This window comes from Diabrotica undecimpunctata, chromosome 2, assembly GCF_040954645.1.
Source record: "Diabrotica undecimpunctata isolate CICGRU chromosome 2, icDiaUnde3, whole genome shotgun sequence".
NCBI classification, from domain to species: Eukaryota; Metazoa; Arthropoda; class Insecta; order Coleoptera; family Chrysomelidae; genus Diabrotica; species Diabrotica undecimpunctata.
This window is the reverse complement of record NC_092804.1, coordinates 159,535,881-159,556,174: the sequence shown is the minus strand read 5'-3', so window position 1 is coordinate 159,556,174 and position 20,294 is coordinate 159,535,881. Positions and strand designations below refer to the sequence as shown.

Genomic DNA, 20,294 nt, shown 5'->3' with positions numbered 1-20,294 from the left:
AGATTTAAGCGAAATTCTGAAATTGGTTTCGAAAATTAGTTTACGGATTTTAAATAGTAAAAATTAACAAAAATTATGATATTACCTCAGGCAGAGCATATCATAATATAGTTGGTATTAAAACTTACTATCTAATAAAATATACCTGCAAATTAGCTGAACAAAAAGTAAAATATTTGTCTTTTGATTAATAGAGTACTGAACATACAAACTTTTGGGTTGTATACAAAAAACAAAGATTACTCTGAAATACAAAAAAAGAATGCATGCGAGACATACCCTATACACAAGACATGGCACTGCACTGCACTAAATACACATGGAATAACAGTTAAAAATCAAATGGGACATATTTCCTTAGTTCATCAATATAAAACATTCTCCGATCGTATCTCCAGCTATTTTGACAAGTTTTAAAATAATTGAAAAAACAAATAATTCTGTATACTTTGCATCGAATCGGCTTTGCTCTCACATAAGTAACACACTTTAACCTTTTAGCTTGGTTTCTGCATAGCTGCTCATGTATCTCTTTGAATGAGTATATGTGTCTTTAGCTTTGATATTAATTTTTTTATTTTTTTTTTCTGGCAAAGTAATAAATTTGGGGTGATTTACGAAACCGCCACTTTTGGTTCGGACTCCCACGATCTACCTTTACGGTCGTTAAATGGTAGTGTTTTTGTAATAACATTTATTTACTTTCGAGGAAGGATGGAAACACTCTTGCGTGGACTGTTATTTATTCCATGTGTAGTTAGTTGATGAATTGTGAGAACTCAGTGATTTATTTTAAAATCTCAGCAAAACAAAGATAAAAAGAATCCAAAGTAAGACAAGTAATATTTCTTCTCGAAAGAGTACTTTGAAAATTATAAACAGAATTAAAACTTTTTTCAAATCTTAGAAACGCAAAAAGATTATGAACCATTTTTGGTTCTTATAATTTACAGGGCAAAATAAAAATGCTACAATATAATTAAACATAAAATACTTAAAATTTTTGTATACATAAGAACGGTACCAGAACTTGTGAAATTTGAACAAATAATGTAAACATTAGTCTTTAGTGCCCGTGTCCTGACTATTGGTTGTCAAGACACGTAAGTTTAATAAAAAAAAATAAAATAAAAATTATTCGCTAAAATGTGGCTCTCTTTAAGAATATTGTGGTATCTTTCAAAAATATTTAAAAATGAGTACTTCTACTTAAATAATTTGAATTGAATAATTGTCTTCTTTATTTTTTTAATACTATAATAAATCAAAAATTTATAGACAATACCAAAAGTAAAAAATTATATAGTTCTGATTTTCTAAAGATCTTCTTTACAATAAGTTTATAAATCATCCAATAAAAATGTGGTAATTGACGCAAAATATTTGCGTGAATTTATTTAGTTTGGTTTTTAAATGTGTGTATTTTAAAAACCAAACCGACAATCACTAACTCCTCTAGGGTGTCCCTTCTAAGCCTGCCCTGCTATGAGGGACTGTCTACAATGAGGCGGCCAATTGGCATGGCTCTGTTCGGTATGGTGTGGTTATTGCGCGTGCGCAGTGAAATGAAAAGATGTGCCAAGTGCCGTCGAGAACTAAGAGAAAGACAATTAGATCAGCAACAAAGAACTCCTGCGTCGTGTTCAACATTTTTTACTATTGACGCTCCAACGGTACTGCCCAGTACGGAAAATCTGCTGACGCCGGAAAGGATGGGTCCGACGACCTACTGTGAAGTTCATGGGTTTAATCCTCATAAAGAAGGTAAGATTTGACGATATAAAAAAATAGTAGAAAAGTTTTTCATTTTTTTTAAATAGTTTAGAATAGTAGGTTAAGGTGCTACATGCATCAAAATAAATTTCTTTTTATGTAACATTATGTTTATATTATACCGGTTTATGATAACAGTATATTATTAACTTAAAGTTAAAACTTTCAGCAAGCGCAAGCAACGCGCGTATATATATATATATATATATATATATATATATATATATATATATATATATATATATATATATATATATATATATATATATATATATATAAGGAAAAGAAGTTTCAACAGAGCTTTGAGGTTTATTGGGATTTGCAGCGGTGAAATAAGTGTACTCTTTTAACTAAGTTTCAAGCTTTCGAAAATGTTTATTTTCATCATCAGGAAAAACTGAAATAAAGTGCTACTGTTAGTAAAGCATCCTTGAAACCTATTGAATGTAAAAGTTTATAAAAACTTACGTTAATGAGATTTGTCTTTCGTGGATGTTCTACTCACATCCAATCACAATATCACGCACCACTCATTGATTGAGTCAATAATTAAATAATCTATAAATTGCATGGTGTAAAAGACCAAACTTGACAATTATTATTACTTATAACACATAAGAAAAAGACAATTACAACGATTTAAAACTCTTTTTATACCTTTATATATATATATATATATATATATATATATATATATATATATATATATATATATATAAATTAGTTTTGAGTTTCTTGAACCGTACTATAAAATATTATATATATAACCGTAATATAAAATTATTATTTATTGGGTTTAGGTTCAATAAGATATATACTACTCTCCAAAATTAATGCACCACCTAAAATGGACCATGATTTTAAAACTATATTTCTTCTGAACCCTTAATTGGATTTCCATGATTTATTTTTTACATTGTAGGTATACATATTTCTATTTAATGACTATATTAATGTTTTTAAAAAAATGTCAACGTTTTACTTATATACAGGGTGTAAAAATAAAGTTGTGTTTTTTCATCTAATTTTGCAACACCCGGTGGAATGTATTAGAAACAAACGCTACATGTTATGAATATTTTAGGATCGCTTCATTTTGGTAAAAAAATCATTACGATACGTTTATTTTCAAAATAGAAAAGTATGTTCAAAGCATTGCGTGATTTTTTACTCTCCAAAATTAACGCCTGACCTCAACTCTACCATAATTATTAAGCTATTTTTCTTGTGTATCCTTGATTGGATTTCAATAAATTTTTTTGCTCATTGCAGACCTATTTCTAAGTAATTACAGTATTATTGTTTTCTGGGAGGTGTCAACATTTCACCTAGATACGGGGTGTAAAAATAAATTTGATTTTTTATCTTATTTTGCAACACTCTGTGGAATTTACTTAAGCAAATGCTACATCTTAATCTTAATACTTTAAAAAAGTTTAATTTTTTTTTTCAACATTCTCGTAAAAAAATCATCGATATCTTTATTATCAAAAAATAAAAGTACGTTCAAAGTGTAACGTGACTTTATTGAATTGTAAAAATTCAACATTCAATTTCAAGAAATCTGAGCCAAGATGAATGTGTTCAGACAATTACTTTAGCTGATGTAGGCTTAAGTTATCGTGAAATAGGCTTGAGGTTAGGGGTATTTCATATTACAATATCACGAGTTATTCAACTTTTTCGAGAAACAAACGACCATACAAAACGGCGTGGATAAGGAAGAGAAAAACTTACAACACCACGACAAGATCAGTTTATTAGGTTTCGTGCTATAAGAGAACGTTTTCTCACAATGAGACATTAAAAAATACAAGTGACAAATGTTCATAATATTCAAATTAGTAGAAACACTATATAAGGGCGTCTTGCTGAACAAGATCTGCAAATAAGGATACAAGTCAGAGCTTTAAACGTAAATCATTGTAGAAGTAGATTAAAATTTGCCAGAGCACCTTGACTGAAATGTTGATGACTGGAAGTACGTGTTGTTCACTGATGAATCGTGGTATTGCTTATATAGCTCAGTGTGAGTGTTAATCGACGGCCAAGAGAACGCTATGCACAGTGTAATATACGACCTATTACTTTATTCAATGGTGGATCTGTAATGGTTTGGGGAGGAATATCTCTTACAGCGCAAAAGGACCTTGTTGCTTTACGAAGAAATTTCTTAACGGGTGAAAGGTATATTAGACATTTTGTCTAACCATGTAGTTTCATTTGCTCCTTAGATAGGAAATAATTTTCTTTTAATGAAAATTTGTGTCTCCTGTCTCTCTTGACGACATAGAAGTTATTGTGAGAGAAGTTTGGGATGCAATTGATCAAGACCAAATACGCTGCTTGATTTTGAGTATGCCTCGCCGCTGTGAAGAAGTAATTAGATTTAGAGGTGGAAATACTCGTTATTAAGTGTTTTTGGGAAAGGGCAATTGTTAAAGAATATTTAGGTTATATTTTCTTAGGCTTTATTTGTATTAAATGTCAATAAAGTTTATGTAAGTAATGTTTTCTTTGCTTTAAATGTTGATAAAAACTTGTTACATTTAAAGTTCTGTATAATCTTTGATTATAGAGATATCGAAATGATTTTTTCACGAAAATCTTAAGAAAGCACAAGTTTATCTCAAAATAATAATAAGATGTAGCGTTTGTTGCTAATAAATTCCACAGGTTGTTTCAAAAAACGATGAAAAAACACATCTTTATTTTACACCCCGTATACGGGTAAAACGTTGATATTTTTCAGAAAACATTAATACATTGAAAATGAAAAATGAAAAATTAATACACTGATTTACTCGTAATATGAAAAAAACATCATCAAAATCTAATCATTCGTTCAGAAGAAAAATAGCTTCAAACTTTTGGTACATTTAAGGTGGTCCGTTAATTTTGGGCATTAGTGTATATAACATGTGGAACTAGATTTTATTTTCCATAGCAATCAACGTTTCGACAGGAAACCCTTGCCTTTGTCAAGATTCAAAACATAAAATGGGACACAGACATTAATGAACTCGAGTTCATCTGTACTGTAATCGAACGAAGGTGATATTTTGGCATAAATTGGTATAACGTATTTGACAGTTGCGGTGTTGACACTTTTTTTACTTTATTATTTTGAATTTTAAAGTGAATACATATATATATATATATATATATATATATATATATATATATATGTTCGGATAAATTTTGATTTTGAGTATGTATATATCAATCAATTATTTTATTTAAAATGGATTCAGGTTTTTTTTACTTTGGCAACTATGTCAACTTCGATCTCTGTCAATGATAATGACGTGCAACGGTAAGTAAATTGGATGGACTGTACTATACATTTAAAATTTTTTTAAAATCTTTTACCGTTTCGCTGTAATCTTCCGTCTCGTTAGTGGTGACTCACCCTGTATATTCAAAACTTTATATTATTCGAACGATGCTGTTTTACCTAATAATAAACATAGTGGAATGAAAAAACTTAGTTAAATTAACTTCTCTGCGATAGCGGAAAAAACATAGTTAACAAAAGTTATTAATGTAGATATTTAACAAAGTTTTTACGGCATTTTAACATTAAAAAAGTCTGGCGTACACTACGATTTTTTAAAAAACTTTTTTTGTTATACTCGAAAATTAATTACAAACTCAGAAATTTAGTATGCAATAAAATAACATTAAACATAAATATGAGTTTATGCCTTGCAGCACTGTAAATTTTTATATTTAGGTCCCATCGACATAAAACAGTGCCTGACTCTCCTAGTCTATCTGTGAAAAATAATCGAATTCACTTAAAAGTCTTGTAAAGGTTCAGCTGATGCTTTGTGCTTTGAAAACTACTTGCTTTGTTTGTTTTTTTTTTATAATAAAAATGAAAAAATCCTTTTTTGCCTTCTCTTCTTCCTCTTCTTTTTAAAAACGACGAAAAAGATATTTCTTATAAATATCTGTGCCGACGATATTGTGTTCATTGCCGATGATTTGTGCAAAGCCAAAGGAATTCTTCATGAACTTTCACAGGCAATCACAAAAATAGGGTTGCAAATAAACAGAAGGAGAATAAATTATATGAAATCTTAATCAGGGGAAGACTAATAAAATTAGAAGACAACAATATGGAAGAGATTACAGAATACAGACATTATAATGTTTTGCTTTCGCTATATTAGCACAACTTAATTTTGATGTTGATTTTTTGTCAATAGAAAGACGTGTTGTATTTTTAAGTTATTATAAGACTTTATACGGGTATAATTGACCCAGATCCGGTCTAGAACTACATTACAAACGGCGTCAGCAATACGACTTATTGAATTTAACAAATGAACTGTATCTATTTACTTTCTTCGCTATTAAATATATTACTTATACAGGGTTATAAACAGTAAATATCCATTTTTCTAAAGCTTTTTTTTGTGGCATTTTAAAGTAATTACTATTTTAATGGAAATACGCCCCAATTAAAGGTTAAAGTAAGTTTATTGACATTTCTATTTCCACTTCGGAAATCGTTCTCGATTTTATTAATAAAATTAATAATATTAGTATTATTAAAATAGTAATTGCAGTAAATATCCATTGATAGATTACGATAACATTTATATTCTCTTGTTTACAAATTATATTACTTATATCACGTTTAGCATTAAACTAAATTTAAATCAAACACATGTAAAATTAGTTGAATTTTAATGTCTAAGATTTCTGTGTGACCTTATGTCACAATATTTTAGTCATGAGTTAAAAACCACCAAAGCAATCAAACACAAAAAATACAAAGGAGATTTGGTCTAGTTTGGGTTGCAAATGGCAGATTAAAAAATGACACATTCAATAGTGAAATCGCTACGAATTCTAAGAAAAAGGTATACAATCAGTGCTTGCTTCCAGTTGTAACATACTGAGTCAAAACATATTATACGGTCACTAATAATAACGCTAGAAAACTGAGAATCGCATAGAGGAAAAATGGAAAGATCAATATTAGGATTTAAACTTACAGACCGACAAGGCTAAACTGAAGCATAATGGATGGACTAAAAAATTGCTGAAATGTAGACCCAATCAACATAGAAAAAGCAGAGAACTACCACCGACGTCATGGACACGCGACATACGGAGATTATAGCTTAATTTTTTTTGTGAAAGTGGAAATCTCCTAAACACCATACCAAGTAACTCGTACCTAGATAGGTAGATGGAGTACAATCAAATGCATTTCTCCTTGTGACGGGAACTTGGGAACTTGCCCACAAATGCATCTATATTACGCTGCTACTAATTAAAATCACTTTCGGCTTACACGCGTGACACAGACCATCTTTCCAGACCGTTAAGTCGCGCGCACAGTTTTTGATATACCTTTTTTATGTATTTGTATGTTTTATATTTAACTTATGTTTGTCCTTGCTGTCTTTTTATTTTTAGTTTTTTTTTTCTTTTATAATTTTTGTTATTGTATTTATAAAATCTTTTGTTTTCCTTTCCATAACCGTCATTATGTCTTTAAATATGCCTCCTCTGCCATACATTTTGGCTCTAGCTTTATTAAACCTATTGCATTCAAATGAACAATTCTCGGCTGTTGCCATTTGTTGTCTTGCCTATTCCTTAGAGATAGGCTCCTAACGATCCATAGCCCGTGAGAAAATGTGTAAAGAAGTAGCTTCTACTCTTATAATTGCAGTTTATCTACTTTACATTCGGGATTAGCAGTCTTGTCCACGTTCTCCGTTCCTTTTTTCATTCTTCTTGCCACATTCTGGTTGTTTTTCTTTTTGTTATAATTGCCGCATGTTCTCGATCTTTCCTTTGGTTACAGGTGAATTTGTAGTACTCCCGCTATGACCTATAGAGGTCACAGCTACAGTCGAGGCCGCCCGGTGTGCGCAGATGAACATTAACAAAGATTTTCTTTGTGTTTCTTTTACTATTAATTTATATTTTTGTTTGTTTAATACTTAATGCCATATTGGTGAAGCATATAAAGTTGTCGAGTGGAGAAATTTTATGGAAATTGGTCTTTTTTCTGAATTAGGTCCTCCTATCTTAGGCATAGTTCTTTCTAGTGCCGCAGTTCTTTGATCAGACTTACTTGCATTATATTTGACATATTCACTAAATATTCACTTGCAATCAAGCATAACGCCCCAATATTTCACATTTTTTACTGGAAACACTCTTTCTTCTTCTAGAATGAAGGAGATATGAGGAATTCTACAAAAATTCGCACCTTAACTGGAGCCAAATATGGTGATATTGCAATTTGCTGCTCGTACCCCGCAGTAACAATTTTTTCTGTAGGTTGATACCAAAAAAACATGTTTTCAGGTGCGAGCCTCAAAAAAAGCCAAATTTAAGTTTTTTCCAACAAAAAACTGATTTGTTCGCTAAAGCTATTTCATTCTTCTAGCGATCTTCCTCGTCTTCAAGGAACTCTGACCCTTTGAAGAGCCAAGAAATACCTGCTCAAAGCGTGGCAAGCGGTTATTCAGTCACTAAAATCGACGTTTTTTTTTTCATTTTTTCGCGATTTCACTCGAAAATAGATTAAAAGATACCTCTATAGTTGGAGTACACATACATATTAGGTACCAATCGCTTCGTCTTGGTCCGCAGAATGAACTCTGACCCTTTGAAGAACCAAGAAAAAGCTTAAAGCGTGGAAAACGGTTATTCAGTCCCTAAAATCGACGTTTTTTTCATTTTTTCGCGATTTTATCCAAAAATAGATAGAAAGATACCTCTATAGTTGGAGCACAAATACATATTAGGTACCAGTCGCTTTGTCTTGATCCCCAGAATGAATTCTGACCATTTAAAGAACCAAGAAACACCTGCTCAAAGCGTGGCAAGCGGTTATTCAGTCCCTAAAATCGACGTTTTTTTCATTTTCGCGATTTTACTGGAAAATCAAGTTAAAATGACTTCCGTAAATGAGGTTCATCTACCTATCGGAAGCTGGTGGCTTGATCCTCAGTATGTAGCCTGATCCGTCATTAAATTATAGATAGTAAATTGTAATATAGCTGAAAACCTTCACATATAAATTTATCGTGTTTTAAGTAAGAAAATACGATTCAATTTTTTTTCTTCTTTTTTTTTATAACAAACTTTTTTTTTTGTTAGTATGAGTATTAGAGCGAGGTAAACGTTAGTCAAGTAAAAAAAAAATAAATACATAGAATACATCAAAAATATTCTAAATTTTTTATTATTGATAGATACTATTTAACAATGATATAAATATATTTATTCTTCATTAATTAAACACTATAAAAAAGAACTTAAGAACTTAAATAATCTTGTGTTTAACAGAAAGAATAAATATTAAAGCTCGAATAATATGAAATAAAAAAAATTTTAATACTGTTTTGGATTCAAAAAGAAATTATATTAATTATATAAATTATACCAAATATATCATATAATTATATTATTTTTTATATTATTTTCAATCATTTTTTTCTGATTTTCACTGATATTGTACATTATTTTATTTCTAAATTTAGTTAGTTCTGGCGATTCTATTTTACATAAAACTTGAGTTGACCAACCACATGACCTGGTGGATTTTCATCGTTTGAGGAACTTACGAAATGTTATCACCCAATTTTTTTGTCATATCGTCAATTTGTTCTGAGCCAACTATAAATGCTCTCACGGGGCAAGAATTTTTTTCAATTAAATTAAAAATATCCTGGGTAAATAAAATATTGTCGCCATTCGCAACGTGATTGTCGCACATATTTTTTATTGTGCCGCCGATTTCATCGGCTGCACGTTTACCGTGCCCAGCTGACGTAAAATTCCATGTCGCCCTTACCAAATTTAATTCTGCACAAATCAACGATAATAAATATTCCTATTTATTTATTTATTGCTTTAGGCGATTGGTACCTGATATGTACGTGTGCTCCAAGTATAGAAGTCTCTTTCACTCGTTCTTCGAGGCAGATCGCTAGAAGAATGACATAGCTTTAGCGGAAAAATCAGTTTTTTGTTGGAAAAAAACTTAAATTTGCCTTTTTTTTGAGGCTCGCACCTAACAACATGTTTTTTGGTATCAACCTACAGAAAAAATTGTTACTGCGGGGTACGGGCAGCAAATTGCAATATCACCATATTTGGCTCCAGTTAAGGTGCGAATTTTTGTAGAATTCCTCATATGATCCCTGTAGCTTGGACCTTTAACCTATTTAGGCCCAGTTGTAGAAAACATAATTAAACCAATGATTTTGTTTTAAATATATATTTAACTAAACACAAATAAAGATAATTTAAAAGCTACACCAAGAAAAAAAACTACAAGTCAATTTTTTTAACGTTGCGTTAACGCAACATTGGGACTATACGTATAACATTTTTACAACAAATATTTTTATTTTCACTTGTCGTAGTCTTTGAAACAATGTGGATGCAACGGTATATTACATTGTTTACACATAAAAATTTTTACATAGCCTACAACGCCTTCTTCAGTTTTTATTATTGAGTTCAATCATGTGGTCCACATTATCCAAACGCGAGGTAGATGATAAGGATGAACTAGAGCCACGACCTCTAACAGATTTAGTGCCACTTTTGTTAACACTAACATAGCCTCGTACAAGTTCTGTCCTAAAATATAACTGCGAAATTGAATTTTCCGTATGTGTAATTGTAGAGTTTTTAGGCATTAACGACAGCAGAGTCTAACATGTATATAAATAGTGGCCACTACCATTTTTTCCCACGGATATTAATTCAATAATTAGCCACTCCATTGTCATGTTAGTCCACTCCCCTCATATATTTATTATATTAAGCTATCATGTTGGGTTGTGGGATAGCGATATCTTTTCAACTGGATCACAATTGGCTGCCTCCGTCACCACAGAATTATTGTTCCAACGCACAGGACTTATTTTATTAGTTTGATGGTAGCGACTATCCATAGTGCCGCAATCTTTTTTTCCAATAGATTTTGTGTTCTCCAACGGACAATTTAGCAGCCTGTTTTCAAGTATTGTTCCAGTAGCAAAGTGTTCCTGTTGTTTCAAATGAACCAACAACTTGTAGCTGGTAAAGAAATTATCAAAATATATCTTGTGTGCAGACTTGTATTCCACGACTTTTAAAAGATTTATAACAACTGCTTCACTTATACTAAACTCTTTTAAATTATTCTGGTTGGATTTTCCAGCATAAGGGACAAAGTTGTATAAATATCCATTGCTAGATGCAAGCCACTACATTTTGTATCAGAAATGAACAGGCTTCCCTTTTATAAATAAATTTTGCTGGAATGACTGCCGAAGTATAGGACCATTTGTTTATCTATTAATAAGTATTGACTGAAAACACCATATTTTAAAAAAATTTTGTTCAACAGGTCGATCATCGGACTAAGATAAAACTTTTGCAAATTTGCCTTGTTTATCTAGCTGATCGTTATCTGCAAGATGTATGTTCCACTTTATTTTAAAAAATCTATTTTGAGACATTGCATTCTTCACAAACTTAACTTCCTTATCCTCATCGGAAGAACCAGTAAAGTTTTATACGGGGAAGAGTGTGATATCCGCTGAAAATCAACAATCCCAAAAGTATTTCTAAATCTTTCGGCAAACTATTTATATTACCCATATTATTCTCATATATATCTTCCTCATCTGTTAGGTTATCAACTTCTGGAGGTATTAAACAAACGTATACCTAATCATCTACATCCAAGTTTTCAACTATAGATTCGAGCTCTTTCATGGTCAAGCACCTTTTAGGATTATCCTTTGTCATTTAATAGTCATTTACCTGCGGCACCTAGTAAGCTAAAGACTGGTAACTTTATTTTACTTTTAAATATTATATTTCAATCTTAATCTATTCAATAATGTTACCTAAAGTCAAAATTAAATTTACCTGATAATATACTGTTGAAAGTGCATCTTATGATCTTTCTAGTTCTATACATATCAATTTTAATGTTTTTTACTTAAGTTTTTTACAAAAATTTTTTATATACATGTATGATTATCACATGTTCTTTTGCTGTGCTAAGTTTGTTAATTTGTAAACTGTACCTAGTTTCAATTAATTGTTTATGCAACTTGATCTCAAAATGTCCATTGTCGTAAGCTTTTTCACCCATTTAATATCATTGACATGTCTTTTTAAGATGAACTGATGATGCTTTTGATAGCCACCTTCTTTGTCTTTTATTTCTCCACTGACCGAAAAACCCACCACTCTTCGAGTGTTCCTTAATTTATATTGAATTGACGGTTACACTCCTTTTCTCGATATATATATATATATATATATATATATATATATATATATATATACAGATTTGGAAAAATTTTCACGGAACATAGGATTTTTAATACAATAACTCAGATCCTCTGATTTGTAATTAACCAGTGTAAATTTCAATACGACGTCGCGATGTTTTATAATTATTTCCTTTTTTCGACTGGAGTCTCAATTCATGCCGCGATGCTGCCTGTGTAAGTGTAAAAACGGAACACAGGTAGAGTGCATGTCAATTCTCCGAAAACGTACATATTTATAAATGTAGATATGGAATTAAAAATATTATTTAACTAAAAAAAATGGTTATATTTTATTGCCAAAACGACTTGAAAAAAAAAAGTAGATTTCTAAAAATAAAAATAAAAAGGAATTTCAAAAATAAAATAATAATAATACACTCTTTTTAATTTGAAATGATAAACAATATTTGGAATAACAAATGTATTTAAGTATAAATTTAATAATTCAAATAATACCTAATGAACACAAAATTGATGTTAATAAAACATTATTTATAATCTGCACAAAACCGGATTTTCGGGAAAAATCGGTAGACGGAGCAACACTGTCGTCGTGTTACATACGCTACTACAAACCGCAGAGGAGAGGCAATCCAGTGGAACAAATAAATTAATTATAAAACATCGCGACGTTATATAGAAATTTACACTGGTTAATTGCAAATCAGGGAATCTTAATAGTAATTGTATTAAAAATCCTATGTTCCGTAAATAAAATTCCAAATGTGTATATATATAGATATATAAGATAATATTGTTAGTAGTTAAAATCAAACAAGGACCATTAATCTAATCTAGTTTATATCAAATAAATTCTGATTAGCCCATACAAATTTCCTTTTGTTAAACCAAGTATAGAACAACAACGAATTTGTTTACAGGAACGCAATTATTGTTTCTGAATAGACGTGTCGTTTGCGAACTGAATGTTTAATTCATGAATACCATCGGGATTACATGAAAGTACATAAATAGCTGCTGTAACTAGCAGCTATATTCTGACAAAATAGTTATCTAAAGTTGAACCTTCGAAAGGTTTTGTGATGGATCGATGGGAGAACGTTGTGGATGTTAATAACCATTTAGGGGAATTTAGAACTAATGATTATATTTATAGATTTAGGTCATCGCATATTACCTTTAATTAAAAGCATTTAAAAAATATATTTCAGTTTTATTGAGCTTTTTACTGATAATGGTAAATTTTATGGTTAATATCGTTAACTAATAAAGAAGTAATAAAACAATGATTAGATATGATGCAATGTCTAGATTTTAAAGCTTTCCCACATACCATCATTACCTGTCAAGTGGAGAATCTGGAGATAAAGTTTTTATTAGTCTATTAGCTAAAATTTTATGTATTGAAATAAAACTTTAATTATGTATCTTCAGGTAATCTCATCTCTTAAACGTATTATATTATCTAATTATTTTAGTAAATATAAGTATAAATAGTCTATTTAAAATTAAGTCAGAACTAAACCCTATTAGATATCACTAAATAAATAGAGGATAATACATTGATAACTAGAACACAACTGAAAATATCTTAGTTACAGCGGAAGTGTTATCATTACGTAACACTGCGTTAAGAAAATATATTCCAATATCAAAGTCTATTATTAAAATCATTGTTTAAGAGTGTGTAACGGAGGATAAGTGCTTCAGAGTTTTTTTAATTGATCTAAAAAATATGTATCACTTTTAAAAACGTTTTAAGTAAGTGGCTCATTAGGCTAATTATTCTGTAGTCTTCGCAGTTTTATATATTTTGTTAAATATAGTCGTTATTCATTTTATTCCTTGTTCGTCCATAAGTTATAATGAATATATTTTGCCTACCACAGAGGGTATAATTATAGGAGTTTGGAAATTGGGACCGAAGTTACTGGGGTGAAGATAGGGCAAGCAAAATAAACGATACTGTACGAACGGCACTCAGGGCTTATTTGGAGAGCTGGGTCGTGGATAAGTAAATGACAATGGGGTTGGATTGGCACAACTACAAAATGAAACAAAAAGAGGGTACTTACATAAATCTCATGGACAAATGGGCCAATAAAAACAACAAGAAAGACCTCTAGCTATTTGAAATGGGACGCTTCGAGAAAACTTTCTGCTGGAGAAAAGAAAGGTCCTCCCTTCCTAGAAAAACAGGAAAAGAAGTTAGGAGACTTTTCTAAAATAAGTAATAATCAAATTGGTTGGAGAAATAAATTTATTGTTGTTTCACTACAAACAGCTACAGATATTACATGGTAAAAAATACTATATTAATAGTTACAAAGATTTATACCAAAAATAACAAAAAAAATGTCATCTGTTTACAAACTCGGGAGATGCTACAAAACTTACAAAAAATACTGGGCTATAAAATGTGGCAAAAACACATTTTTACAAATAAAGATATCTTTTTAGACAAACTATGTATAGACATTAACCTATTTTAAAAACAAAACGAACTAATGTTAAAAATAATAAAGCCAACTGTCATATGTCAACATAAAATCTTACTAAGGAGATTTTAGAACAAATTAAATGACAGCAGTGGCCACTCTTTAAAATTTACAATATTAATTATTAAAACTTTTAAATTGTATGAAAGCAATTATTATTTTAAAATTGTATCACAAAAAAGTACCTGGATTTCACTGTATAACTTTATTGAGGCTGGGAACTGGAATTTTAACTCCATGCCACACGAACAAATTCATCTTCACTGGAAAAGTATTCTGACTATTTGAGGTTCAAATTGGGACACTGCACATCTTGGAAACGGCTTCTTAAGGAACTGGACAATGGAACATGTACAGATTTATTGGAAACCGTAATTCAAGTATCTCACGATGACAATTAAAAAAACAGTGATTATCTCTGTCAGAGTAGATACATTACTTTGGGTGTACATCACTTATTCTTCGACAAATTTGCCGGTTTTTTGCAAAACTACATAACGACCGTTCCTTTTGATCAAATCTTTCAACCTCACTTGAATTCCTCTCGACTTCAATATCGGCCGGGGCCAGTTTTTCGTCTTACCTCTCCACCGTTCATACCACGGAACCAACCTTAAAATTTTGTTTTTAAACAAGCCTCAACTATCTCGCAAAGCGACCTTGAAACAAACTACTCTTAAATTCGTAGAAATAACAAGTATTATATTGATAACTTTAACGTCCTAGTTATAACCGGAATTGGAAATCTTTTCTTTTACCTCACAATGTAAACAGAGAATTGGGGGATTTGAATGTAAATAAAGACAACAAGATTTATATATAGCCAGGAGTGTACTACAAAATTTTTATACTTGCATTTCAAAGAAATTTATTGTGCTACAAAGTTTCAGGAATTCTGTATATCATTTGTCAGGCCTTACAGCTTTACCGTTTTTAACCCCATACTGAGCGAAAAAACTATGCAGCTAGTAAAACGTATAAAAACACTATAGTTATGCCCGTATTTGGATACACCAAATTTAAATGTAAATATTTTAAAATAGATAAAAGTTCCTTTAAGAACAGGGACAAATACACATTATTCGTATTTTAAATGGAAATAAATGGTGCTGGTAAATTTCCTTGATATTTCACACTATCGCAATAACAATATAATATCTTTAATGACTGTATACGATGTAGAAATCCAAATATGTAAATTTTAGAATTTATAAATAATATTCGGCATTTTAAAACATTAGAAGAAGGATTAGTTGTAATCGTGGTTCGTGCTTGAATACTTCTTTTTAAAAATTTGTAAAAAATACCTAAAACTGTGCTCTTAATTAAATCAAGCAATACCAGAAGGTTTATATGAACTCTGGCAGGGGTTACTATTCTATGTACTTATATGTACTTCTTTATAGCAAAATTATAAGTTATTATTATTTAAATTTTAAATGCCATTGCCAATCATATAACAAGTGTTCGCCCAAAATTTGGATATCTGTAATACTGATAGTAATGACGATAAAGATCTTTATTGTTTTTGCGGATATATAAATATATATATATATATATATATATATATATATATATATATATATATATATATATATATATATACATATATATATATATATATATATATATATATATATATATATATATATATATATATATATATATATATAAGAAATACAGGATATTAGTGACTGTCGATATAAACAAAATCACCAGTTTATTAGGGCTGCAGTCAGAAGGTTGGCCGAGATGTTAGAGAAACACTCTTTTGACTTTTTGTCGAGCTTTCGAAATGGTTTCATTTCTTAAGGTCTAATGACTTATACTTAAAAGAATTCCGAAATATGACACAATTATTATTTTTATATGTGCATAGGTCAAACAAATACAGCTTTTTCTCGAAGCTTCTAAAGACCAGACACTGGTCTATAAAATTTCTTATTATAGTAGGTAAAAATTATTCATTAAAATAATAACGTTGAGTTTACGCAGTGCTAGACGTTAAGGGTTAATTAGAAGGTAAGGCTTCAAATATGTGTCCAAATATAGAATAAACTTTGTTTTTCAGTTACTTTGATATGTTTTAATCTTCATGCCAAAAGTTTTAACAAAATATGAATTAGACGCTAACATAAACTTCCAATATTATCATTAGAAATAACTGAAATTAGCTCCCTTCTTGTTCATGTTGCAAATTTATTTGTTTTAGATTATTTCTCTGCTGAACCTAATTATATAATTATTTTTTAGGTAAGCAAACATACCCTGTTTTGGTAAGTTGTTAAATTAAATAGTTAGCTTAAAATGTTTTGTTAGTCTGGTAGCTGGGTAACTTTCTGTATGAATGGAACGGCGGATAATTGAAAACTATTCAATCTTATGTAATTCTGTTCGCTGAATACGTGTATGTATTTCTTACATCTCAAAAAGTGGCACCAATTTTTATAAACAGTTTTTTATAAATAAATTTTCAAATTTGAATATTATAATATACAAGCAGTCCGATAAATACTTAGCCTCAACGTTAAATGGCGCCAGTATCTCAAGAGAAATCTACTGTTGTGTAAGACATTTTCCTAGACAGATAACGTCAAAATATCAGCCAAATCTTGCTTGCGGTTTGTTTTGACCCCGTGTAAAAACTGGCGTATACGCGGATTTTAGAAAAGTAGAAAAAGAGTAATATTGATCGGTGATTTGATTTTTGCCTTTGAAAGGAAAATAGCACAGCGAAATTAAAGTGCTCTTAGATACTGTGTACGGTAACTCTTCGGTGCGTGAGATAGCTGGAACAGTAGGTATATCAAAAAACAGCGTATGTCGTATTCTTCATAAAATTTTGTGTATGAGAAAGCTGGTAAGACTAGTTTACAGCAAAGTTTGACGCTATTTAAGTATAATCCAAAGGAGTTTCTACGTGTTTAGTAACAATCGCGTCGACGAAACATGTATCCACTGGTACACAACAAAGATCAAAGAACAGTCGAAATCGTGTACGGCTATAGCAAACGTGCTTCGAAGAAGATGAAGACTATCCTCTCGGCCTGAAAGATGATGGTCACCATTTTCTGCGATTCGCCAGGAGTGATCTACATAGTCTAACTGGACAAGGGCAAACTGGTCACGGAGCTCTACTACACTGAATTATGGGGCCAATTCGATCCCGAATTTCAGAAAAAATTACCTTATTTGGCGAAGAAAATAGTGCTCTTTCACTATGATAACATTTAGACTTGGACTCATATCTCCGCCGCCGCCATTGTTTTAACAAAATTGGTCAAAGTGGGCTAAGAAGTGTTGCCCATCCACCTTATTCTCCAGATTTGGCCTCGTGTGTCTTCTTTTTGTTTCCAAACTAAAAAAAAATTGCTATATATATATATATATATATATATATATATATATATATATATATATATATATTTATACTACAGTTTTATCTTGAGGTTGCAGTCATTAATGAAGCAGGATAAGTAAAACTCTTTGTTATTATCTCTAGCTTTCGCAAAATTTACTTGCTTTTTCAAAATATGCTATAAGTTAAAATGAAAAAACATTGTACAAAACAAGCACAAAAACAACACAAGAATCCACAAGGACACTAAGTTCCTGTAGCTCTCTGTATATAATGTACAACAAAAAATTTATTTAAAAATCCTTTATAAAAGGTATATAATTAAAATAAAAAATAAGAAAAAATAAAAAAAATTATATACCTTTTATAAAGGATTTTTAAATAAATTTATTGTATAGTGAAAGGTGGGGGATTATCAACCGCGGGGTAATATCGATCACTCTCAAATTTCATCTAATTGACGTCGCAGTGCAAAACGAATGCGTACATGTTGGACGCATTAATAACATATGGTGCACTGGCCACTAAGTCGTTTTTGTGACCTAATTTGACTTAATTGTGATAGGTCTCAATTGATGTTATTTATTTCAGTTGCCACGAACATATCACAGAAAAACAACATGGTCCTCATGTGGCGAAGAGGCGATGGAAAGAGCCCTCAGCGATATAGCTAACAGAACACTTTCGATAAGAGAAACATTCAAGTTATACAACATCACTTATGAAACATTGCAAGACCGATTAAGAGGTTATTTTGAGGCTAAAAGAATTACACTAGGACAAAAAGCTGTCTTAAGCAAGGAAGAGGAATCCAAATTTGTATCTAGAATTTTAGAACTGTATCAAATTTTTAATGTTGATGAGACAAGTATCAGTAATGTTCATATTCCATGTAAAATTATTGCTGCCAAACGCCAGAAACAAGTTTGTGCAATTACCAGTGATGAACGAGGACAAATCCCGACGGTTATATGTGCTTTTAGTGCCTCAGGTCAATATATTTCACCAACGTTTATTTATAGAAGAATGTTTGGACAAACACGGTCCTACTGGGACAATATACAGACGTATCAAATAAGGGAGGAAGACGGAACAACTTGGAATAGTTGAAATATTTTCAGCGGCATGTTAATGCTTCTAAAGCTTCCAGTTCTATAAGTGATAGATAACAACGCATTTAAGTCTGGCTTCCTAAAATTTTTGTCACGACGCTGGAATAAATCTCCTTTTACTGCCACCGCACACCTTCCACCGTCTCTAGTCTCTAGATATCATGTTTTTTTCTCCATTGAAGATAGCTTACTACCAAGAATGTGATAAGAATATAAAACAAAAAATATATAAGAAAATCAATACAACAGACGTTGCGAAACTTGATAAAAATGCCTTTAATATGGCTGAGTCTGTTGAGAAGGCAGTAAATGGTTTTATAATCACAGGGATCTTTCCCTTCAATCCCGATGTTTTTTACGAAGAAGAATTAATATCTATACCAGTAATTGAACAATATTAAGATAATGTGTTTTCTCTGTCCGATACACGGCAAACACCATCGCCAACACCAGTTCCCTTAGTTAAACTACCAGGGCCCAATGGAGTCCAAAATAAAAAAATGAGACCAAAAGAAGCACCATCGTTAGAAGATTCCTCATCTGAATCAGAATTAGAAAAAGTTTCAGACATTGATCTAAGTGACGAAAAAATTAAATCTATGCAGCTAAAAAATAAAAGCTAATCTCGTATATATTCCAGTGAACTATTTCAGTAAACACTACCAGTCAGTAGTTATACAAAAACTAGAAGCAGGCGAACTCAACACTTGACTATCTTAACATTAACCTTATTAAAAGAACAATTAGAAAAGAAGAAACAAAAAAAGCAAAAGAAGAATGAGGTTGAGAAAGTTAAACGAACAATTGGAGCTACTAAGATAAAAACAAAACAATTAGTCAAGAAGAAGACTTATGGTATGAAAGCACACCGAACACGAGAAAGCGAACTAGATGCAGTTGTAACGATGAGTCCAAGCCATCACCGTTAAACCAGCGTGCGCGCGAACCAACCCATGAAGTAGGAGTGTATCGACAGTAGAAAGGGCAAAGCTCCGCTATATAAACGGCAACATTTCCTCATAGAGACAGAACCGACAGGTGTTGACTGAAGGTTCTCTTCTTCCCTACCCCGGCTTGTGGACGTGTTGAGTTCACAAGTTGTTTCCTTTCCTTTTACCGCCGCTATCCGAAGTGCGTGTTGAGCTCTTCACTACCCGTACTCTGAAGCAGTCGTGTTGAGACTGTCGAGGAGTGTCCTATTAACCCGAATCACTTAAGGGACGTGTTGAGTTCCTTTCCTTCCTTTGTACATATCGTCCGCTGTTATTAA

At 31.1% G+C, this 20,294-nt stretch overlaps 1 protein-coding gene across 9 annotated transcripts in view; it reads left to right on the top strand.

Moving 5' to 3' along the window:
• Window positions 1-20,294, top strand: part of dlg1 (MAGUK family member discs large 1) — a 1,569,679-nt gene that overhangs the window by 6,028 nt on the left and 1,543,357 nt on the right. For all 9 annotated transcript variants that reach the window (XM_072523856.1, XM_072523863.1, XM_072523859.1 and 6 more), the window contains exon 2: window positions 1,460-1,764. In XM_072523856.1, the coding sequence (XP_072379957.1) occupies window positions 1,460-1,764 (305 nt within the window). The remainder of the gene's footprint in view (window positions 1-1,459; window positions 1,765-20,294) is intronic.